Below are 23,805 nucleotides of genomic sequence, written 5' to 3'. Positions count from 1 at the left end.
ACACGAGGACAAGAATGCCTTTCCCCCTGTGTGATTTATTGTCTAAAGAAGTAGCTCTCTTCAGGAATTAGGCTCCACGCATTAAAAGACTACTTTGAACTGTGCCCACTGTGCCCACATGCAACATCACTGGACCTGGACCTTTGCACTTTGGGTGGAAGGCCTGAATGAGGGACTTGCATTCAGCTGAATTTGCGTTGATTCTGACTTCTGCCCAACGCGCAGCAGTCTGGAGCTGGCCCAGTGGGTGTAGTGCTGCTCTTTCAATCTGCGGAACCTAAATTCTGAAAGCGGTTTGTATGTGCTTGGTTTTTCTCCCCTACACACATCCTTTTCTGAATTTGATGTCCTGGATTTGCCTTACAGAGCAAGAAGAGCCAGGCTGAAGGCTTTCTCTGGGAGGAGGAAAGGCGGGCAGTCTTACTGCTTCTCACGCAGTTACTTCAGCTGGACATTCATCGCTTGTGGAGCGGCTTAACAGTGGAAGAAGAGTTTGTTAGGTGTGAATACTGGAAGGGGTTGAATGGGAAGCTGTGTTCAGACAAGGCCCTTGAAAGCATACTTCGTTCTGTTGGAAGAAAGTGACAGGGATCAATCAATTGCAAGGAGGAGGGAACGGTTGGAGTAACAAGGTGAACTTGAGCCAAGGAGGAAGTTCACCTTTTTATTTATTTTTAGCCATATGTGGGCCTTGGAGGCTGGCAGCTTGCTGCTAACTGAAATCTCTCCATTGCTCTGGTCTACCAAGTAGAAGATGCACCTGTTCTAATTCCTATTTTTATTTCCCCCCTTCAGTTTAGTGACTGGCTGTTGTTACCGCATCCTGGAAAATCCTAGCATCGGCCTCCAGAGACATCAGCTGTCACGAGAGGCAGTGGTTCACCTGCTAGGTGTTGCTCTACTACGATATGACCACATGCTCAGTAAGTCTGCTCTCCTCTTAGAATTCCTGCAGCGCGTGGTACTGTTTGACCTAACTGCTGCTACACCATGTACCCCAAATCTAAATCTACCTACCTACCCTCTTATTGAAAATGGCTCTTCTCTTACCACAGCTATCTTTGTTAGGTGCCACTCTGAAGGTCACACAGATGCTTCAGCACTTTGAACATGTGGCTCCAGTGTTTGTGGAGGCTGTGAGTGTGTGGATCAAGGAGTATGGTATGAAGAGCATTGTGGGGGAGTTACTGAGGTGAGAATGGTTGTTCAACCCCTTCTTCCCACCAAATCTCCGCAGCTTCAGCCACTGACTCTTGATTCACTGTTCAGGGAGATTGGGCAGAAGTGCCCTCAGGAGCTGGCCAGAGACGCCTCAGGGGTGAAGGGCTACGCTGCCTTCCTTGCTGAACTAGCTGAACAAACACCAGCCATCGTGCTGGCTAACATGAGTGTCCTGCTGCATCACCTGGATGGAGAGGTACTGCTCATACAACGAGGTCCTGCAAAATATGTATTATGACTGCATAACTTCTGCCTTTCGTTTGGCCTGAGAACTGCATCTTTGACTTGTAAATGAGGGAGAGAGCCACCTCTTCACATTCTCATCAAACCACCGACATGTGTCAAAGCAGTGTAACTGTCTTCTGTGATTTTGTCTGCCTTGTGTGCTGTGGCTCCCTTTCTGTTGCGTCTCAGTATGCTCAGAATCCGAATGACCTTGCATGTTCTAAAGCAGGAAGTAATAAGCACTCAGATCTTTAATTTCCCCCTATCTTGCAATTTAGCATCCTCCCTAGGAGTGAGAAATAGGGGAGTTGATGCTTCTGCTTGGATTTTCTGTAAAGAGCCTGATTCAAATATAGATCAGATTGTGATTCACAGTTAATGAAGTCTTCTGTTAATATGCCATCAGTCATGCTGATGTTTATTTAGAAACAGTGGTGTTAAACCCGGTGGGACTTTCTTTTGAGTATACATGACTTGGATCAGAGTGCATGTTTGCCATAAGCTTGTGCTGCAGGTGGAACCCTGAGCAGTGGAGGGGAGACGTGCCAGCACTGAAATACCTTTTCAGCTATTAAAAAAAAAAAAAAGGAGGGGGCAACTTCTTAATTCTCCATTGTGACTCACCAATAACTCTCAAGTATTGCACCAGCCGATTCTGAATTTGGATTGCCTTTTCCCTGCAGTATTTGGCAGCCCATGACAAATAGGCCCAGCCTGGCTGCTATAGTGGGTATTTGGCCTATAATTGCTGCATCGATGATGCAATTCCACCTATTTCACGTTTGAAGCTTCTTTGTGACATTGGCCTCCGAAATGTTGCAAGATGTGCAAACTGCCAAGAGGAATGCCCTTCTAAATAGCACTGTTGTTCTGCAGAACTATGGGATGCGCAATGCCATTTTGGCTGCTATGGCAGAGATGCTGCTGCAGGTGCTGAATGGGGAGCAGCTGGAAGAAGCTGCCAGAAACACAAGGGATCAGTTCCTGGATACCCTGCAGGCACACGCGTGTGACGTTAATGGCTTTGTGCGCAGTCGTGTGCTGCAGCTCTTCACCCGAATTGTGCAGCAGAAAGTGAGTTCTGAGGGAGGGAGGGAGGCGAAAGGGCTCTTGAGTCTAGTATTTTTGGAGGCCTTCGTTTCTGTAATTCAAAGGGTAGGAGCTAGAGATGGAAAACTTCCGGAAATTTGGAAGCTATGGAAAAAACCGAATTTTTTTTCTGGGGGGAAACGGAAATGTTCACAAATTGAAATAATGCAATATTAGCACTTACAGATTGAAAGTCACTTTGTTACTTTAGGAACGTAAAATGTAATTAAGTCCAACTTGGTTTGGCATAAAATTATTACATTTGGTATATTAAAAGTACTGTGTATTCAATTATTACAAAATGAATTTACTTTTTTTTTTTAAAAAAAAAAAATACCTTTTTGGTAACAAATGGAGCGACAAGCTCCTGAACTGTTAGGAACACCTGAACTGTAAGGAACCTTTTTGGTTTTGCCAGTTTATGAGGAGCAGGCAAAAAACAATTAAAAAAAAACTACAACAGAGGAAACCACCAACATTAGTAACAAAGACAATTATTTATGTCTCCGCTAGTCCTCCACAGTGTCAAGCAGACATAAAGCACCCATTCCCATAAAAAGAACTGAGAAAAATTGGGCGGGGGGACACACCAAGATTCATTGAATATGCATGTCATTTAATCAGACTCATTTTCTGAGCTATTTCTATCCGTTTCAGTCTCTACTTCAGTGGCAGCGCCCCCTAGAGGCAGAAATGTATCTTGCTCTTGCATTTGAGAGTTGTAGTCTCAGTTTGCAACCTAGGACTTGCTTGTCCTCGGTGCACAGTAATTAATAATCTAATACTGTACATAGTTTTTAGGAATCATGTGGAGAAGTAAATATCTGAACACCTTGTCTTAAACATTTTATTCATCATGCTAAAATAAAACATCCCATAATCCATTTTTTCTTCGTTTTTTCAATTTTTTGGGAAAATACCCAAAAAAAGCTTCCCCCCCCCCTGAATTTTTCCGGTTTTTTCCCCAAGCCTTCACATCTCTAGTAGGAGTGCAATTCCCATCGGGAAGTGCCCTCTCCTTTGCCTGTCACTGTCCAGAGAGAGGACACTTTCCAGCAGAGACAGTACTACTGCCTAAACAATGTTGGCAGGGGGGAAGTTACGTTGGTCCTGCTAAAGAAATATTTGTTTGCCATTTCTTCCGCTGCACCTGCTTAGTCTCTCTTCTCTTCCCTTCTTGCTCTAGGCCCTGCCCTTAACTCGATTCCAGGCTGTGGTGTGCTTGGCTGTGGGCCGGCTACAGGACAGATCTGTAACTGTGGTTAAGAATGCTATTCAGCTGCTGGCTGCCTTCCTTTCCAATAATCCCTTCTCCTGTAAGGTATTTGTTTTCCTTGTTTCTTAATACTTTATGGAAGAAAACTTTTAATCGGAACGCTAATACTGTATTTCTTCGATTCTAAGACGCACTTTCCCCCCATGTAAACATCTCTAAAAACGGGGTGCGTCTTAGAATCGCGGGTGCATTTATTATTTCTTAAAATCAAAGCTTTTTTCCTGTTGGTGGTACTGAAATTAGTGTGCATCTTACAATCGATGGCATCTTACAATCGAAGAAATACAGTATTTCCCCCAATTTTGATTTCTGTCCAAACACACAATCAGTTGAAAAGAGTAGGGCTGTGCACGGACACCCCCATCCGCTGAACAGCTTCGTGGCCAAATCCGCAACTTACGAACCTGGCCCGAACTGCTTCGGATCGATCCGACCCGCTCCATGGAGCGAGATCCGGAGGGACAGAGCGAGATTTTGCCCTCCCCTTCCCCACTTACTTGCCTCTGCGGCGGACAGCAGAGGCAGGTAAGGGGGGACAAAATGGGGGCTGAATAAGCCCCCCTCCTCCTTTACCTGGCTCCGTCGCCCCATGGACTGCCGCAGAGCCAGGTAAGACCCCCTCCCCCACACACACTTACCTGCTTCCAGCTTGAGGCCTGGGCCTCAGTTGAAACCGGTGCCGGACCGCAACAGAGGCAGGTAAGCCTCCTGCCCCCTTACCTGGCTCCACTGCAGGTGCCGCACGAACTGCAGCGGCGCCAGGTGAGCCCCCTCCCCCCCACTTACTTGCGTCTGGAGCTCCGGATCGAGGCGACCCGATTCGGATCCGCCTTTGGCAGAGGCTGATTGGGTCGCTCCACTCCGGATTCGGGGAATCGAAACAGAGTGTAGCACAGCCCTAGAAAAGAGGCAACTTATTCGAAACTTGTGAAACACAATAAAGTTCCGTGAAATTTGACCCAAGGGCAGGCCATCCATAGAAAGGCTTCACGAATGCCCCACATCACTTTCTCATACCCATTTTTGTCCAGCTTTTGAATTGGGTTACCTCAGATCTTACAAGATTGGAATGTGAAATTTGGGGATAGAAGGAGGAGTGGGATAGTGGGCAGGGATGAGGTGGCTGTATTAACAAGAATTCTCCTCAAATTCATAGTTAAGCTGCACAGACTTAACACAGCTGCTTGAGAAGGAGAGGCAGAAACTTCGGGAAATGAACAACTGCAGAACCACAGTTGGTAATGTGCTCCTTTTGTTTTTTTACCTGTGCCACAGCTCTTGACATGTGAGGTGCCTGTGGCTGGGGAGATGTGGGCCAAACCAGAAACAGGAAGGAAAAGGCATGGAGAGCAGAATGGAAGAAAAGAATGCAAAAATGGGACCAGTGGTGGGAGCAGAGTAAGAGGAAAGGCAGAATCCTTCTCAAAGGCTCTAGCACTGGGGACCCCTGATATCTAATATTGTACCTAAAGCTTCAAGAAGGCCCATGTAAAGGAGCAGGGAAGTCGAAATCTATTTTTATTTACCCTTCTTCCCACGGTTAAGGCTGGAGAAGCTGGCAGGAATCCAATGCCAACTTCTCCACGTAAGTGGCAAGTTAAGTAATGGGAGTGTGAAGACACACCTAAATCAAAGCCAGTTCAGTGTCATGATGGGCGGAGGAGAACTCCGCAGAATGAGTAGATGAAGTACAACAGGGCAACAGTTAAATTTCTGTTACTTTCAAATTCCTATCCCATAGGTTTTCTACATGGTTTGCAGTTACTTTAAAACCACCCAATAATACTGGGATAAAAGATGCAATCCCTGTCTGAACCTATATTTCCTGGCTTGGTAGTGTTCAAAGGCTCCATTAAGTGCTGTGTATTTATTTGATCATTATGGGGATGGAAGGCGGAATCTGACCCTTCTTTTCCCCTTGGTAGCGGTGATCTCCCCAGAGGAAGAGTGGGAAGCGATGCAACCAGAGCTCCAGGCAACTTTGAGGAGGTGTCTCGATTCACAGCCACAGGAAGAAGAGATGAATGAGCTGGAGATAGGGGACCCTGCACAGTTAGTCAACAGCATTGTCCAACTTTTGAGAAGATCCAACTACAAGTGAGTAAAGCTGGGAGGGATATGGGCCCTTCTGATCACAATAGGAATATGTCACAACACAGGCCTCACACACCAGGCCTTGTCACACACAAACCCTCCTCAAGCCAAGCGGCACCGCTTTGAACAATCTGAGGGTAGGGCAAAATACAACCTTTCCCTCATATGAGAGGGTACAGGCTAGAATCTGAAAAGGTTTTACTGTGTATGTAATAAGCTGAAGGTTATATATATAAGGTGTATACTGTAGAGCAGGTGATAAAGCCAAGCAGACACGTGGTCTGAGGTAACAAAACAAAATAAAATGTTTATTTTCGTTTAACAGATCTTAGTTACTTCAAATTCAAGTTAACCTCCTTAATCTACTAGTTTTAGTAATAACACTAATTTTAAAACTCTTAAAATCGTATCTCCTTTCACTCTCCACACCACTGACACTCCTCACTGACACTCCCAAGCAACTCCCCAAGCTCTAGACTCCCCCATTTATACTCCTCGCCCCACCCCTTTCACAGCATCATCAGCCCCACCCACTCAGTCCAACATTCTGCACTCACTAGACATACAAAGCCAGACATACCTAAGGGAACAACTGTGGGGTGATGCCACAGAAGGCTTTCCTTGGGACCTTGCATATTTCATGTAGTCACGTTCAAGTAGTTCCTGAGGTACCCTTCATTTCCCCTAAGTAAGTTGGATGCATAGGAGAAGGGTGGTTGGATCATGTTTAGCATTGCTGTGTCCTCTCTCAATGCAGGGATGCGATCCGGCTGACTCAAGAAGGCATGAACCATTTCCAGGGGGTGGAGCCCTTCAGCAGCCCAAGAACAAAGGGTGATGAAGATCTTACCTTGAGCATGTTGAGGACGTTTTACCTAGGTAACCATCAGCTTGTGCTTCAATTAACTTTTGTCCCTTGGTTGGTTCTGCTGTTCACAAAAGCCGCAGCAGCTTCTCTTTCCCAGGGCCAAACTAGACAGGGCAGTGACAGCTATGCTAGTTTGATCACATGTCTTTTCTCTTCACATATCTAGTGGATGGCAGGAGGTCTAAACTTTAAAATCAAAAGGAGTGAGGAGCTGAACCCTCCCTTCTTCACCATACCTCTCTGCTGTCAGCCACCCAATCTCCTCCTTCCTCTGAGCCCAGTGTCAGTAGAAGTAGTATGCCCAGGGGGTGGGGGGAAGCACCTTGAGGCAATAGCGACCAGAGAAGTAAGTGTTATGTACTATAGCTGTTCCAGCGTTCTCTGGGAGACGAATGAGACAAAGTGCTGGGCAATTTACAAAGCTTTATTGCAAGCAATAAACACTTCTGTAACACAAACTAGGCGCCTTCTGTGAAACTCCCCCTTAGGCAATAACTATGCAAACTAAGCAAGACAATTGTCCGTTCAAAGAAAAGGCTGTTCAAAAGTTCATAACTTCGAGGTGGTTGACGCATGGACCTTTTCTCATGCAATCTGTCCGCCTGTCTCTTTGCCGCTAACCTCGCTGAACGTTTTAGTTTCCGGAGATTCCTAGCATCAAGTAAGGTCTTTGAATGCTCACCCCCGGAAGTTGACTCCCTGTCTCCTGAAAGCATAGAATTGGGCCTTGAAGAGGTAGACTTTGGAGGGGGCAGATTACCAGCTGGAGTCTCTCCCGTGTGAACCTCTTCCTCCACTGGCTCTAACTGCCTGGTGTCTGGCTCAGCGTCTTCTGAGGCTGAATCTGTTTCTGATTGATTACCTGCCTCACCTACTCCCAATACAGGAGCAGTGGGGCTAGACATGACAGTAAGATATAGGAGGTTCGACTCCCCTTTTGATGAAATTAAACCACCCACCCACTCATTATTTATAGCTGATCTAGCTAAAGCGGCTGCCCTGATCATGTTTAAATTGACCCCTACTTCCCTTCGGCATTGGCTGTTTGTCTGGAGTCACTGTTTCACCAGGCTCTGCTTGCAATGGTATGAAAAAAATACCCCCATGGCAATATAGGTCTAAATGTGCTTGGTATTGATATCACTCTGTATGAGGCCAGCAGGTTGGAACTGCATAAACTTTCTCCCTGGTTTTGCTGTGTAGGTTCCCAGACTAAAGGCAGTGTTCAAGAATCCACAAATGGTACAGATACTGCTAGGAGTGAAGAGCAAGCGCAGCAGGAGGAGGAGGAGGAGCCACCAGCAGAACTGGCAAAGCAGGAGATGCTAGTACAATACTTGCAGGATGCCTACAACTTCTCTGCAAAAATCACTGAAGCCTTGAGCATGGTCTCCAAACTGATGTATGAAAACTCAGTCTCTGGTAAGTTTAATGATGCCCCCTGGTCTACCACACATCAGATTCTGTAGTGTTCTGCCTAATCAAGGCCTGCACAAACGAACTCTCCTGTGTGCGACAAAATATGGAAGGGAGCATCTGGTAACTGGAAGCATCAGTAACTTGGAATATGTACTTTCTAAAATCCACTTCTGTGGTTTTAGAGACTGCAGACCCACAGCTCATCACACGGAAAAACTGCCTGGACTGTATCACGTATAGGTGGGGATTCACATGATTTAGTGCTCATACCCTCACCCTTCCAAAAGACAAACAAAAAAGCCACCCTCCATATTTAGAAAACTAGATCTTATGGTTGAATGCTGTAGTTTAGCTGATTTATATATACCTTTCCATTTCTAGAGACCAAGTATGTAGACCGGAAACTTGGAGAAGTGACAGCTATTTAGTTTTCCCTGTGTTTCTATACCGCCCAGTAGCCGAAGCTCTCTGGGAGGTTGGATCACAAAAAATAAAACCATAAAGTACAACCAGAATAAAACTGAGCAGCAATGCAAAGATTTAAAATACAGATTTAAAACAGTAAGTTAAAAGACTAGGATGGTAAAATGCTAAAATACTGGGAAAATAAAAAGGTCTTCACCTGACGTCAGAGTATAATGTAGATGCCAGGCAAACCTCTCTAGAGAGCTCATTCCACAGCTCACTTCCTTTGGCAGGGGAATGACCCCAGTGAACGACCCCTGAAGAGAGCCAGTGTGGTGTAGTGGCTACAGTGTTGGACTTGGAATCGGGAGATCCGGGTTCTAGTCCCCACTTTGCCGTGGAAACCCACTGGGTGACTTTGGGCCAGTCACAGACTCTCAGCCCAACCCACCTCACAGGGTGGTTGTTGTGAGGATAAAGTGGAAAGGAAGAGTGCAGGAAAAAAGCAGGATATAAATGCAATAATTAATAAATAAATAAAATAAGATTACCTTAGGGCCTGAGTAGGTATATATGGGAGGAAGTGTTCCTTCAGATAATCTGGCTCCAAGCCATTTAGGGCTTTGAATGTTAATGCTAGCACTTTGAATCAGGCCTGGTCGTGGCAGGCAGTGAAGCTGGAAAAGTACTGGCGTGATGTGGTCTCATTGGCCAGTGCCCGTTAACACATGTATGCTTGAACCCTTCCTGGCTTATAAAAGCTATTCTAAAGGGACTGGTTGAGAGGGTGTCAGAACCATTTTTTTCCATGTGATGAGTTTGTGTCTGGAGAGCCTCAGAAGACATGTGGGTGACAGTTCTGAAGGGCCCAGCTAGATGCTGCGCATTGTACAGTAGATGCACCATGGTCTGCCTTTTACCATCCACACGACAGATGGACACAATTGCATGAGTAGTACAGGAATCCCAGAGTGCAGGATTCACACATGAGGTTTGTTTTGTTTTTAAGTATCTGCTTTCTAGAGGGACCTTTTCTGTCTGCTTCCCAAGTATCAAGTTTGGCAGAAATGTGCCACGTAGTGAGCTGTGTTTTTTTTTCAGACGGTTATTTGAATGGTGCACCTGTAACAGGAGGAGTTTCTTGTTTACAGAGATCTGTTGACAAGATCTGTCAATAGAAGGTTTGGAGAGTGGGAATTGACTGGAGAGCTGGCAGCAGATATAAGTAGGTTATTGCAATTAGTCAGCTAATCAAGCGTTTTTAAAAGCATCTTTAAAAATTGTCTTGATCTGGGATTTGGATTCTGTCAGGTCCCAGTCAAAGTAGGTTCTTTTGATTATCAGAATGAAACAAAGATGCAAAAAGATGAGTTTATTGATGGAAAGCGGGTGCAGAATATATATATAAAGTTCACACCTCTCTTCAGCTGACAATGGTAGGCCTCTGTCACAAACTGAATTGTACTGGGGGCGTGGGCAATTACGTACAAAAGGCTGTTCCTGAGCCACACATTTCTCCAAGCCAACTACACCCCTTGCCCCTTTGAGTGAGACCAAAGAGCAAAGCCTATGGATTGGATCTTACAAGCTTCTCACTCTAAACTCAGGAGCTAACGGGAAGGCCTCTTATCCCTCCCCTCAGGAACCAAGAGGCCCACACACACACGCACACACACACACGTGCAGGAGATAGGTGGGCTTCCCTCTTCCAGAAGCAGGGGGTGGCTAGGTTTGCTTCTCACGAGAACTGTAACCTATAGCATACTCTGGGATGACATAACTTAGCTGGAATAAATAGCTTCAAGGTGAAGCTGTGGGTTGCTGGCCTGTTAAAGGCCTGCTTACTTAACTAGGGCTGTGCAACATTTGGCCTTGACTTCAGAAAGCTGAGACTTTCACAGAGTCCTGCACAGCCCTTGTGTCCAGGGAAGCAAAGCCTACAACTTCCAGCATGCCTTGGCAGGAGGGAGGGACCTACGGGGGTCGGGGAGCAGCGGATGCTCATGGCCTCACAGCTGTTGATCCTGGTGGATCGCCCACCCAGCTGTGCGAGACCATGCACAGCTCACTGCAGGGTCCGCAAGCGCCCTGCAGCGTCGGCAAAGAGCTGAGGGAAGCTAGCGGCTCTCGGGATGCGGACGGCTGCGGCATCATTCTAAGCTGCACTAAACCTGCCTTCCCCCACTCTCCTTCCTTTTCAGTTGTGCAAGAAACTATTGAATTCTTTGTGGTCGTCTCTCAGTTTGGCGTCCCTCAGGCTGTGCTTGGAGTTCGCCGGATGCTTCCGCTCATATGGTCGAAAGAACCAGGAGTCAGAGAAGCTGTTCTGGATGCCTACAGGAGGCTCTATCTGAACCCTAGTGGAGACTCTGAAAGGTTCGGCTGACCCTCTTCCACTAGTCACAGCAGAGTGGGTTGTGTGTTCTCTTACCTTGGGAGCGTTGGGACGGGGTGTGTAGAGAGAATGCAGTGTGCCGTGACAATTTAAGTATACTATTCTGGCATGGCTTTACGTGTTAGGCATGCTTGATTCGTTAGACTGAAGCCTGTTGTTGTGGGTAGGCTCTTTGGTCCCACAGAACATAGATTCAATGAACAACTAGCCTGTGCTCTCAAGATGCCTTCTCCTCCCCCCTAAATGAATTCTCTGGTTATGGGCAGGCCCAAAGTTGCTTACTTGGGTATAGTCTCACCATTTTTAATGGCTTTGCAGTCAAGACAGCTGGTTCTTACGTGGGATCTCACAATGTCAGCCCTTTAAAAAAACAATCTCTTCCTGCGTCTCCACAGGACTCGTGCCCAGAACTTGGTGCAGTCTCTTTCCCTCCTCATGGTAGATGCATCACTGGGGACTATTCAGTGTCTTGGAGAAATCGTGAGTGTTTTCCTCTGTAACCAACTAACTCACAATCCCAGTCACTCTTGTGTATCTTGTTTTTCTTTATAAGAATCTTCGGAGTCTTACCTGTTTTACAAACTTAAGAGGTCTCCGATTGGATTCTTGCACAAGCTTCCCTCCCAAATTGACAGTGTTATTACTCAGGCCCAGCCCAAGGTATCCTGGCACCAGCATGGCTGCCCCGCTTCTTCTGAAGGGTGGTGGTGGTGATGGCAGCAGCACTGACAGCTCCTCCTCTCCCTCCCTCTTTGCTTGGCGGTGGCTCCTCCTCCACAGGACCATTGGCGATATTTCAATCGACTCTTCCAGGGGGCTGGGGTGGAAGTGGTTGGCCAGCGAGCGAGCATGTACGCGGGTGGGCGCTGGAGGAGGAGGTGGCGCAACAGGAGGGAGAAAGTCAGTGGCTGGCCAGCCTGTCAGTGGGGGGCCCTTTGGATGGGGAGAATGGCATAATTCACTGCTCTTCCCATTCCACGTCGCCTGATGCACCTGTATCAGGCCATGTCATTGGGCCAGCCCTGTTATTCCCTGTCTAGCATGTTTTCCTGCAATTTTTTTAAGTTTTTGCAGCTCTTTGGGCATTTAATCGAACACCAATGATCTTAGGATTCTTGCAGTACAATTTGAAGTTGGTTAAATGTGCTGTTTATGCTGAAGTGGGACAGCAGTAAGTAGATTCGGGATAGACAAATTACTTCCAGCATCACGTACTTAAGTTATAGAATTTGCTGCCCCCAGCTTAAATACCTTTAAAAGGGAATAAGACAAAGTCACTGGCTATTAGCTGAATGGATCCTCTGTTCCCATTTAGCTATTCCTCTGAATATCAGCAGCTGGGGATAAACTGCAGCAGGAGGGTGTTTGCCTTTATGCCCTGTTTGTGGGCTTCCCAGAAACATCTTAGTAGCCATTGCTCCACTAGACTAAATGCATAGTTACAAGATGTGGGGTACTTGGCTCTGCAATACTACAAACAAGAAGGATCTTGGAATTGTTGTAGATCACAAGCTGAATACGAGCCAACAGTGCGACGTGGCTGCAAGAAAGGCAAATGCTATTTTGGGCTGCATTAATAGAAGTACAGCTTCCAAATCGCGTGAGGTACTGGTTCCTCTCTATTCAGCCCTGGTTAGGCCTCATCTAGAGTATTGTGTCCTGTTCTGGGCTCCACAATTCAAGAAGGATGCAGACAACCTGGAGCGTGTTCAGAGGAGGGCAACCAGGATGATCAGGGGTCTGGAAACAAAGCCCTATGAAGAGAGACTGAGAGAACTGAGAAGAGAAGTTTGAGGGGAGACATGAGAGCACTCTTCAAATACTTAAAAGGTTGTCACACAGAGGAGGGCCAGGATCTCTTCTCGATCATCCCAGAGTGCAGGACACAGACGAATGGGCTCATGATACAGGAAGCCAGATTCCAGCTGGACATCAGGAAAAACTTCCTGACTGTTAGAGCAGTATGACAATGGAGCCTTCAAGAGGCAGCTGGACAACCGTTTGTCAGGGATGCTTTAGGGTGGATTCCTGCACTGAGCAGGGGATTGGACTCGATGGCCTTATAGGCCCCTTCCAATTCTACTATTCTATGATTCTATGACAGACTCTAGTGAGTGGGAGATATAATCTTCATGCCAGGAGCACTGAAGACAATTTTTAAAACAATTACTTGCTTTCCTTGCCTGATAACCTTTGTGGTTTCCTAGATCTCTGAGTTCGTGCAAAAAGATGAAATAAAACCTATTGTGGTCCAGCTGCTCTGGGAACGGTTTACAGAGAAATTGCAGTGCTCGAGGTTGGAACGCCACGCGGCCGTCACGCTCCTGGGAATGATGGCCAGGTGAGTCATTTGCTCTGCCTTCTCCACGCTGGCAATAGGTTTAGGAGACACCTCAAATTTCAGTAGGATGGCTATATCACGTGCAGCAGGCCCTAAAGAAGAGTCTAGATTTCTTCTTTTCCGAGGAAAGTTCAGGAATTATTCTTGTGTGCACAGGTGCCTTCCTTTTTGATGATGTGAATACACTTGTCATTGCCTCCCAGGCACGGTGAAGTGCTGTTTTTCAACCGGGAGATAAGCCTGTGTGTTGAAGCGTTCTGTTACAGATACTAGGTCTTTGGAATTCAGTTGGGAAAGTTACATTAGAAAAGGTAGCTCTCTCCCTCAGTGAAGGAGGTTTATCTTGAGGTGGATTACTCCTCCCATTCATTCCACAGGCAGGATTGTGAATCAAAGCTTCCAGAAGAGGAGATCTCACCCAGGTCTGGTTTATACAGAAACCCGGGGGGCAGGGATTTGCCCCTGAAGCTCCTCCATTCTACATACAAAGCTGGATATTTTCTGCTCTGATATTTTCTGGACACCCACTTTTCTGGGTGTGGGGAGCCTAACTAATCGCAAATGTTGATTGTTTCCTATACACTGGGTTGTTTCCAGCGGCAGTGTTCTACCAATGGGAAGGAAATCATCGGTGTAACGCACTTCCCTCGAGCACAGGGTTGGGGGACCCTAGAACAGATTTGGGGGTTGCAGGACGAACACAGGGTAAGGAGAGGACTGAGAGGTCCTGTTCCCCGAGCAGACCTCCACTTGCAGGACGATTGGATCCGGCCCATAGTGTTGTTTTAACCCATAGATAAAACCTCACCAAGGATTCAAATGTCCTTTTTGTAGAGGCTGCAGCTAGTCCAAAGAATTTTGGAAGTCAAATATCAGCCTTGGGGTTCTTACCATGTTAGGGATCTCTCATCATCGTTTGGCAAAACATGGTTCCTTGGTGGGTGGAAAGAGAAGCAGAGAGATACTAGACGGTTTTATATTAAGAAAGCTAGAGGTAATGTTAGGTAGCATAGTGAGAAATTAAATGGAAACCAAGGAAGGAATGTATCCTCAGATAATAAAAGTTCCATTTTCAGGTGGTATAAAACCCTCTTCCTCTAGTTTAGGATCCTGCTGTTGAACAGTTAAATTTGTTATTCTCCAAGTCACATACAAAATAAAGGCCATAAGAAAAAAAATCTATGCTAGGGATGGAGACAGATATGGGTAACACCTACATTTTATATCTTCAAGAAGGGATGAAGTTTGTTACTTTATCCCAAGAGTGCTAGGAACAATCCTTAGTGCGATGTGACACCGTCACAGTACCTAATTTGAATGTCTGTTACCACATCCTACATTCAGTTTTAGGACTTACTGATTTGAAGGCTAGCTAGTTCAGCCTCTGTGGCTTCAACATCTGCCAGTTCCCCACCCTCCCTCCCACTTCATTTGTCATCTAGTTTGATGAGGAGTTCTGGAGAATTCAAAAGCTTACCTACTACTTTGTGATATTTTGGTTGGCCTAACAGGAATTTGGCATTTTTCATGAGGGCTAACAAGGCTACCATCGCTTCTTGTGGTGGTGGTCTTACAGTTGCAATATCCCACTTTTGTCTGGTACTAATTGAGCCTTAATGCATTATCTGAAGATACATTCCTTCCTTGGTTTCCATTTAATTTATTACTCACTATACCACCTAACATTACCTCTAGCTTTCTTAATATAAAACTGTCTAGTATCTCTTTCCACCCATCAAGGAACTATGTTTTGCTAAACGATGAAGACAGATCCCTAATATTGTTGCCCTAATATAGAAAGAACCCCAAGGCTGATATTTGACTTCCAAACTAGAACTTTTCCTTTGCCTTGCTTCTGTGAGATAATAGGAATTGTAACCTGTTGGTTTTGATCCTTTATAGCAGCCTTCCTCAACCTGGGGCGCTCCAGATGTGTTGGACTGCAACTCCCAGGATGCCCCAGCCAGCTGGCTGGGGCATTCTGGGAGTTGTAGTCCAACACATCTGGAGCGCCCCAGGTTGAGGAATTATTTATTTATTTATTACATTTTTATACCGCCCAATAGCCGAAGCTCTCTGGGCGGTTCACAAAAATTAAAATCATCATAAAACAACCAACAGGTTAAAAATACAAATACAAAATACAATATAAAAAGCACAACCAGGATAAAACCACGAAGGCTGCTTTATAGTCACTTGAACATGTTTGGGGATTTCTGCAGTATTTTGGATCTAATGAAGTGTGTTCTTGTCATCACCAGGGGGAAGCCTGAGATTGTGGGGAGCAATCTTGATGTTTTGGTGACGGTGGGGCTGGATGAGAAAGTCCATGAAGATTATCGCCTTGCCCAGGAAGTGTGTAATACTATCTCCAAAATTGCCAATAGCCAGAAGGTCAGCACATGCCTATAAATCCATCTGAGTTCCCCTCCCCCTTACCTGCCTCACCAGGTGTATCCAACTTACAAAGTTTGGGTGTGAGGCCTGCAAAATAAAATGAAGATGGGGAAACTGTCATTTAGGCTTCAAATTATTTTATACATAGAAAGCAACCTTGGACCACTTCTTCTTGTAGAATATTTGTAAAGGGTATCAACCAAATCTTCAGTAGTGTGCTTGGAGTACTGAAGCATCAGGTATTATTTCCAGGTACACACACCTTTTGTGGGCTAAGGGGTGGTTCTCGAGAGTGAGGGCCCTTTTTGTTACGCGGCTCCAGTTGTGCAACAAAACCAAAATTGAACCCCACATTCCTTCCCCACCTTTTTTTTTAAACCTGGTGCTGATGCAACTTTCCAGAATTCTAATCTTTAAGATTTGGGAGGGTTTTTCTATAAAATTTATTTATTACACTTATATACCGCCCCCATAGCCAGAGCTCTCTGGGCAGTTTACAGAAATTCTAAAATTGAGATAAAAACAAGTGTACAAAATTTAAAATTTTAAAACACAGAACATAACACACATGAAGCATTAAAAAACGTTTTAAAAAAAAACCTAAACATGTGGGTGATTAAGATGTGCTGCCACATGCCTGGGCAAAGAGGAAAGTCTTAACCTGGCACCGGAAAGATAGCAGCGTTGGTGCCAGGCGAGCCTCGTCAGGGAGATCGTTCCATAGTCTGGGGGCCACCACCGAAAAGGCCCCGTCCCTCGTTGCCACACTCCGAGCCTCTCTCGGAGTAGGCACCCGGAGGAGGACCTTATATTCACGTCGGGAGAGGCATTCCGTCAAGTATGAAAAATGTATCCTGCTTTTCTACCATAAAAGGTTTCAAGAAGGCTTTATATATACAACTAAAAAATACCGTACTAAACCGCAAAAATTACCATGAGCTATGTAACACCGTGGTGTTATAAAGGCAAACAGGCAGGTGCAACCAGAAAGATCCTAACTGCCCTTAAAAGCTTGTGTGAACAGGTTGGACCTAGGCTGGCATCTAAATAATAACAATGAATTTTGCCCAGAAAGAAATTGAGAGCTGTATTAGGCGAGTCCTAATTAACTACCTGGCTGTTATAGTTTGGACTAGTTATCATAGAAACATTGAATAGTAGAGTTGGAAGGGGCCTATAAGGCCATCGAGTCCAACCCCCTGCTCAGTGCAGGAGTTGAAGTTTCCAAACGCTTTTCTTAAGCAGCTTCACATGCAATGCATTTCACTAATCAAACCTGGTTGCTGCTGCTGTTGTTTTCCAAAGCACAGATCACTGTAGCAAGAGGGAGATGGCTGCTGGCACACTGATGCACCTCATCCAAGTCCGTGGATGACTAGCAGGTTCAATTAAGTGTTAGAATAGCGTGGCCAGACTAGAACCCTGTGGCCTAAAGAGCAGAATCACTGGAGAGGCCGAGCATGTGTTTAACAATATAAGTCGTGTGAATGAGAGGGGCTGAGTTTCAAATTGGAATTCCTAGCAATGTATTCTATTGTACCGCCTTGGAAACTGCTGTGTTAAGCATGGCCAATCTTTCAGGGAGACTGAGGATAAATATAAATTGGAATTGTGTATTTCTGTTTGCACGTATCAGGATGTGGCCTTATTGCTAAAAGACGAACAGGATTTTTTTCCTGCTGGATACTAAACTAAAGCAGTCTCCCTCCCTCCCTCCTTCCCTACAGCCTGGTCTCGGGAAAAGCCAGGCTCCTTTCCGTCTTCCGCAGTCACACCAGCTCTTTGAGTGCCTGCGTGAGGCCATCAGTGTGGGTGAGTTACTAAAGCTGAGGGACGGGGCTATAGACAAGCCTGTGGCCTTGCCCGATTTACATGCCTGCCCTTCTGGTTTTCCTTAGGCTTTGCTACATCCAGAACATACTGGATCCCCTTCACTGAGACGGCAGTTGCCCTCATCTATCAGTTGGCCGAAGGGCCTGAGGAAATATGTGCCCAGATCTTGCAGCGTTGCAGCCAGCAGGCCCTGGAGAGGTTACAGGAGGCTGACGAGGCTGAGGCAGGTGAGCTGGGCTCAGGCAGCGGGCCGCTGCTTCTAGCAGAACCTACTTGAGCGTGAGAATGGGTGAGGCAGTTGGTCTGTAGCAGAAAACGAACGGATGAGGGAGCGACAAGAGCTCAGACTCTTCAGACAGTAAGTCTGCAGCCTAGAGATATAACTAGAAAGGGATAGATAGCCTACAAACATGTTGTGATTTTTTATTATTATTAAAATAAATAAATGGTATTGACATTTAAAGCCCTAAATGGCTTGGGGCCAGGTTATTTGAAGGAACGCCTCCTCCCATATGTACCTGCCCGGACCTTAAGATCATCTACAGGGGCCCTTCTCTGTGAGCTGCTGTGGAAGGAAGTGAGGCAGGTGGCTACTAGCAGGAGGGCTTTCTCCGCTGTGGCACCCTGGCTGTGGAACGAGCTCCCCAGAGAGGTCCGCCTGGCGCCTACACTGTACTTCTTTCATCGCCAGCTGAAGATCTTTTTATTCTCTCAGTATTTTAACACTTAATTTTAACTTAAATTTAAATTTTACTGTTTTAACTCTGTATTTTAATCTTATATCAATTTTGCTGCGTGGTTTGATCCTGGTTGTGGTTTTTATACTGTATTTTGTATTTGTGCTTTTAACCTGTTGGTTGTTTTATTATGGTTTTAATTTTTGTGAACCGCCCAGAGAGCTTTGGCTATTGGGCGGTATAAAAATGTGATAAATAAATAAATAAATATTATTTGCTCTCCAGGGCCTGGATCTTCTCCCACTGAAATTGCTGGCGATTCGAGCACTATTGATACGTTAGTGTTGACCCATTTGGTCTCCCTCGCGGGGGACGTGGCCTTGCAGCAACTTTTGCATCTGGAGTTGTCGGTAAGCAATGAACTACACAGGCGCCGGGTCCTTGGCGAAGAGCAAGTAGCAAAGGGACGTGCTGCAAGCAGTGCTAAGATGCAGAATGACAAGGTGAGGACTGGAGTTCTGGGGGTGGGGGGGTGGGGAGTTTTCCATGGCCGCTTGGCTCGAGTCACTCTGACACCAAAGCAGCGTTTCTCATCTGGTTATAAGCCGCTCCAAGTTCTCATAGGCTTTTAAAAAAAAACTTTTCTGGCTTTCTGTAGTCTTCCTAGGAGCACTTGCTTGACACTATTTCATCTGTTTGGGGAGGGGAGAAAGCAGGGCGTTTAGGCTGCAGGTAATTATTCTAGTTGGTCAAATCCAGTCTCTGAGGCTGGTGCTAGCCTACCAAGGGGCTTGAATTGTTCCGTATAATTTCGTTCTTACCATTTGCCAGTCCATATATAGAGGCGGCGGCAGAATCCTTTTCCTACGGATCCTGAGTGACGCAATGAAAAGCTCTAGAAATATGCCGTGTGAACATCTCATCATCTGAATTGTTGAATTCTTTTAATTATATCTCCTTTATAGTGTTAAAATTGGAACGGTGTGATACTAAGCGAGCTTAGGGAAACCAGCATGTGTCCTTATCCAGACAGTTTCTATTTTCAAAAGTCAAGTTCACATACTTCTTTTAGCGGCTTACTGTCCCGCTACATCCCTCTCCCCTGGGATTAATGTTGCGCTGACCAGTGCATTTGCAAAAGTGGTCATAATGCTTCTCCCTCCTACCCCGCTCCATTTTATTTACAACCTTTTGTTTTTAGTTACATTTTGCTGGAATTCTTAAGTTGTTGTTTGTTTGTAATCATTGGCTGTCCTTTAAAAACAAAAGAAAGCTGACCTACAGACTTGATACCTGGTATTTGAGTTAAGAGAAGCTGAACCCTAGTGGTACTTCCCAGCTGGAATTATGAGGTGCCGGGGAGGGGGGCAATGTGCTGTGAAGGATAGAGATGTCAAATTTCTGGAAATTTTGAAGCCATGGGGGAAAACCTGAAATTTTCGGAATAATTGAAATAATGCAATATTAGCACTTTTTGCAGATTGAAAGTCACTTTGTTACTTTAGGAACATAAAATGTAATTATGTCCAAGTTGGTTTGGCATAAAAGTATTACATTTGGTATATTAAAACTAGTGTATTCAAACAATTATTACAAATTTAATTTACTTTTTTTTTTGGTAACAAATGGAGCCACAAGCTCCTGAACTGTTAGGAACACCTGAACTGTAAGGAACCTCTTTGGTTCCTCTTAGGAGCAGGCAAAAAACAATTTTAAAAAACAACAACTGAAGAAACCACCGACATTAGTAACAAAGAAAATTATTTATGTCTCCGCTTGTCCTCTATTGTCAAGACATAAAGCTCCCATTCCCAAGATCTGAGAAAAGGGTGGGGGGGGGAACCAAGATTCAATGAATATGCATGACATTTAATCAGACTCATTTCCTGACCTATAGCTATCAATATTAGTTTCAGTCTCTGCTTCCATGGCAGTGCTGCCCCCTAGAGGCAGAAATGCATCTTGCTCTTGCATTTGAGAGTTGTAGTCTCAGTTTGCAACCTAGGACTTGCTTGTCCTTGGTGCACAGACATTGTAATAATCTGATACTGTACAGTTTTTAGAAATCATGTGGAGAAGTAAATATCTGAACACCTTGTCTTAAACATTTTATTCATCATGCTAAAATAAAACATCCTGTAATCCATTTTTTCGTCATTTTTTTTTCAAAATTTTCCGATTTTTCCCGGGCCTTCACATCTCTAGTGGAGGACCACCTCCGCTTTTCTTTGCCCTTCGCTCTGCCTTGCTTCACGCTGAGGAGCCTCAGTTGCTGGGCAGGAGAGGGTGGGTGTTCACTGACCATGGCTGCCTTCCCTCCGCCCAGAGTACTGGCAACGAGACCACCATGGAAGAGGATCTTGGCTTGGTTGGGGCCTCTGCTGAAGACACAGAAGCAGAGCTCATCCGCACCATCTGTGAGACAGAGCTGTTGGACGGTGAGTTCGGCCGTTCGCTTTGGAGTTCTTCCTTCTGGCCCATCTCTCCCGTGCCGCCCAACTTCTCAGTAATCATAGTTTACTTTCTTAGCATGATGGCTAAGAAATAGAACTACAAATCAAAGTCCCCAGTCTTCACTTACCTACCTCCGCCACGAACTCACTGGGTGAACGCTCAGTCTCTAGAATTTTGGGTGTTAAGTGGTATAGGGTCGGTGTAAAGATTGCAGATAATGTATACGGAGTGCTTTGTCTACCATAATCATAAGTATTTTATTGCATTTCTATACCGCCCCGTAGCCGTAGCTCTCTGGGCGGTTGGAATGCAAACTTGTTTGGCAAGAAAATCTGAGTATTGTTCACATTAGTGTAAAATGTGTAAGGTAATTTTCATTAAAAAAAAACAAAAACTGGACCATTGTCCTTCCCCAGTGAGAGCATTGTTTTGGGCAGAGGAACCAAATTTTGGTTTGCGTGTAAGTAGCTTTTTCTAGCACGTTGAAAACATGAAGGGAGACTGTGGATGTTGACCCAACATCCACATTAGAATTGTCAGGCTCCTGGATGTGTTTGACATTTTTGCATTCTTTTTCCACTGCTATTCAAGCAACTTTCTGTGGAAACCAAATTTCTTCTCAGCAGCTGAGGCCAGTCCCATATTGGCTAAACCTGGGTTCCTAGACTGAACTGCTGTGACCTCTCTCCTTCTTACTGAATAGGAAAACAGCTGCTTTCAGGCTTTACTCCCCTGGTGCTCAAGATTTGCAACAACCCAGGACTCTATAGTGATCCAGCGCTCTCAGCTGCTGCTGCATTGGCCCTTGGGAAATTCTGCATGGTCAGGTATTTAGCAGTTTTCTTCTTCTCTTCCTGGTCTTCTGGAGCACCTCCCGCCAGGCAACCTACAGCTGGGAGCCTCCTCACCGAGGGACCTGAAGTTGAGATGCTTTTTGTTTCCATGCAGTGCGGAATTTTGCGACTCTCACTTGCGGCTTTTCTTCACAATGATGGAAAAATCCACCCTCTCCAGTGTGCGCGCCAACCTCATGATTGCAGCTGGAGACCTGGCCATCCGCTTCCCCAACTTGGTAGAGCCCTGGACACCCCACCTCTATGCCAGGTATAGCTTTGGTAGAGAGGGTATGGGTGGGAGGCCGAAATACTTTCGGCCGTAACAACAGGACCTCTCCCAGATGGGGAAACCTTCTCGGAGCCTGGTAGTGCACCAGGTGATACCGCCTGGATGCTGACTGCCCCTGTGCATGGCTTTGCTCCTCAGGCTGCGGGACCCTTGTCAGCACGTGAGGCAGACAGCTGCCTTGGTAATGACTCACCTGATCCTGAAGGACATGGTAAAAGTGAAGGGGCAGGTGAGCGAAATGGCAGCTCTCCTGATTGATCCCCAGGAAGAGATTGTTGGACTGGCTCGGAACTTCTTCACTGAACTCTCTGGCAAGGTGAGCATCACGCTAAACATCTGGAATAGGAAACATATAATCTTGGTCAGTACCACTCTGCTATGCTTCAGATGTTGTTATATGAAGCAGAGCATAGTTGTCATTGAAAGACTCCGGCTGTTTGTTTGTTTTTTCAAACAGCACAGACCAATTCGGATCAGAAAGTGGAGCTGCTCTCTGGCCTAAGGAAACAGGCTCATGCAGTTCGGTTTGAGACCTGCCCATCTAATTCCGTCAAGATGCAAATTGAATCTCCTCTCAGTGATGACCTGTAAATCTGAAACTCTCCCCTTTTATGTGGAAATTGCCTAGTAGTCTAGGATTTATGGTGTTGACACTCGCTGTTGCTATCAGCCAATGCCCGTATTTCCTCTGGTGTCACTATCTCCACTAGAACCTAGGGAAGGTTAAAGTTCAATTCCTATTTCATCGAAGATATAACAGCTCATGCAAGTATTTAATGAGGACAGCAACACATGCTCCCTGCAGAGTTGTTTATCCCAAATGGCCCTATTTGCTTGGACAGGGACCACTGAGAAATACAGGCATGGTTCTCACCCAGATGGCAAACCTGTTTTTTTTTAAAATACTTTTGACCTAAACGTTTCAGCTTCCGCCCACATCTCAAAATTAAACCCAAAGTCCAGCTAGAAGGAATCCAGACAACCAAGGTCAGCCTAACTTTGTAGGGCCCCTATTCAGTGGTCCCCTGAACTAATGATTGCTGGTCAGTTAGAAAGTTTTCCCCACTCTGCTGTTTCGTTTTATTTTTTAAATTTTACTGTGTAGTTTTTATTGTATGGTAAATGTTTTATATTGTACTGTAAACTGCCCTGGGAAGTGATTTTATACAAATCCTTTGGATAAAGGATACAAGTGTACAAACGGTATAAAAATATCTAAATTAATAAACCATCCAAAATTGAGCAAATAATACCTGTTCTGCCATGAAGCCAAAACCATTCTGCATTTTCTGAAACTGGCTGTGGGCTACCAATTTTTTAAATGATTTTTTGGGCGTCCTTTTTGGATTTGGTTCTGAAGATGGAGCCTGCTTATCCCAAGGTGAGAGAGGGACTCCTTTCCCCCCACCCCCACCCTGCCCTTCCTAGGCCTGCTTCCAGATAGCTGTTCATATATTGTGTGTCTGAGAAACTCCTCTCTGAATACTAAGTGGGGGGGGGGGGGCGGGAGAGAGAGAACCAAAGAAGCAGTCTCATGTCTTGGTTTTAGCATCTTAGCCAAGAATCCCAAACGCTAGAGGCTCCAGGCACTGCCATCCACGAGAGTTGTGGAGTAGTTCAAGGGCATTACAAGCTTTGTCCTTGTATTTTCCATGCAGGATAATGCTGTATACAACCTGCTCCCGGACATCATCAGCCGCCTCTCGGATCCAGACTCTGGCATAGAAGAGCAGCCTTTCCGCACCATCATGAGGTAACCTTGTTTTGATTCCCCACCCCCTTTTAAGGTCACCTGCCCCAAGGCACAGAACTTCCTTAATTCCCAGGCTGGCAACAGGAAGCAGGCCAAATTTGCTAATAGCTGCCTTGAAATGCTCCGTAAATCAAATGGAAGATGCAGCACCATATCAGATTAGGGAGGATGGTCTGTCAAGTGGGTCAGAGATGGTGGTATGGCTCTGAATGCCAGTTGCTGAGGAGGCAAAC

The 23,805-nt window shown here is 45.6% G+C and overlaps 1 protein-coding gene across 1 annotated transcript in view; it reads left to right on the top strand.

Moving 5' to 3' along the window:
• The window catches only part of NCAPD2 (non-SMC condensin I complex subunit D2), a 35,472-nt gene that overhangs the window by 4,630 nt on the left and 7,037 nt on the right, over nt 1–23,805 (top strand). Inside the window, exons 5-26 of the mRNA XM_063128427.1 lie at nt 367–500; nt 796–923; nt 1,069–1,192; nt 1,270–1,417; nt 2,323–2,520; nt 3,722–3,856; nt 4,968–5,049; nt 5,737–5,908; nt 6,663–6,784; nt 7,977–8,195; nt 10,799–10,973; nt 11,388–11,472; nt 13,200–13,333; nt 15,595–15,727; nt 17,458–17,542; nt 17,629–17,790; nt 18,526–18,743; nt 20,567–20,678; nt 21,398–21,521; nt 21,643–21,798; nt 21,958–22,135; nt 23,478–23,572. Of these exons, the coding sequence (XP_062984497.1) occupies nt 367–500; nt 796–923; nt 1,069–1,192; nt 1,270–1,417; nt 2,323–2,520; nt 3,722–3,856; nt 4,968–5,049; nt 5,737–5,908; nt 6,663–6,784; nt 7,977–8,195; nt 10,799–10,973; nt 11,388–11,472; nt 13,200–13,333; nt 15,595–15,727; nt 17,458–17,542; nt 17,629–17,790; nt 18,526–18,743; nt 20,567–20,678; nt 21,398–21,521; nt 21,643–21,798; nt 21,958–22,135; nt 23,478–23,572 (3,119 nt within the window). The remainder of the gene's footprint in view (nt 1–366; nt 501–795; nt 924–1,068; nt 1,193–1,269; nt 1,418–2,322; nt 2,521–3,721; nt 3,857–4,967; nt 5,050–5,736; nt 5,909–6,662; nt 6,785–7,976; nt 8,196–10,798; nt 10,974–11,387; nt 11,473–13,199; nt 13,334–15,594; nt 15,728–17,457; nt 17,543–17,628; nt 17,791–18,525; nt 18,744–20,566; nt 20,679–21,397; nt 21,522–21,642; nt 21,799–21,957; nt 22,136–23,477; nt 23,573–23,805) is intronic.

Source organism: Elgaria multicarinata, chromosome 6, assembly GCF_023053635.1.
Source record: "Elgaria multicarinata webbii isolate HBS135686 ecotype San Diego chromosome 6, rElgMul1.1.pri, whole genome shotgun sequence".
Classification (NCBI taxonomy): Eukaryota; Metazoa; Chordata; class Lepidosauria; order Squamata; family Anguidae; genus Elgaria; species Elgaria multicarinata.
This window is presented reverse-complemented; position numbering and strand designations above follow the sequence as displayed.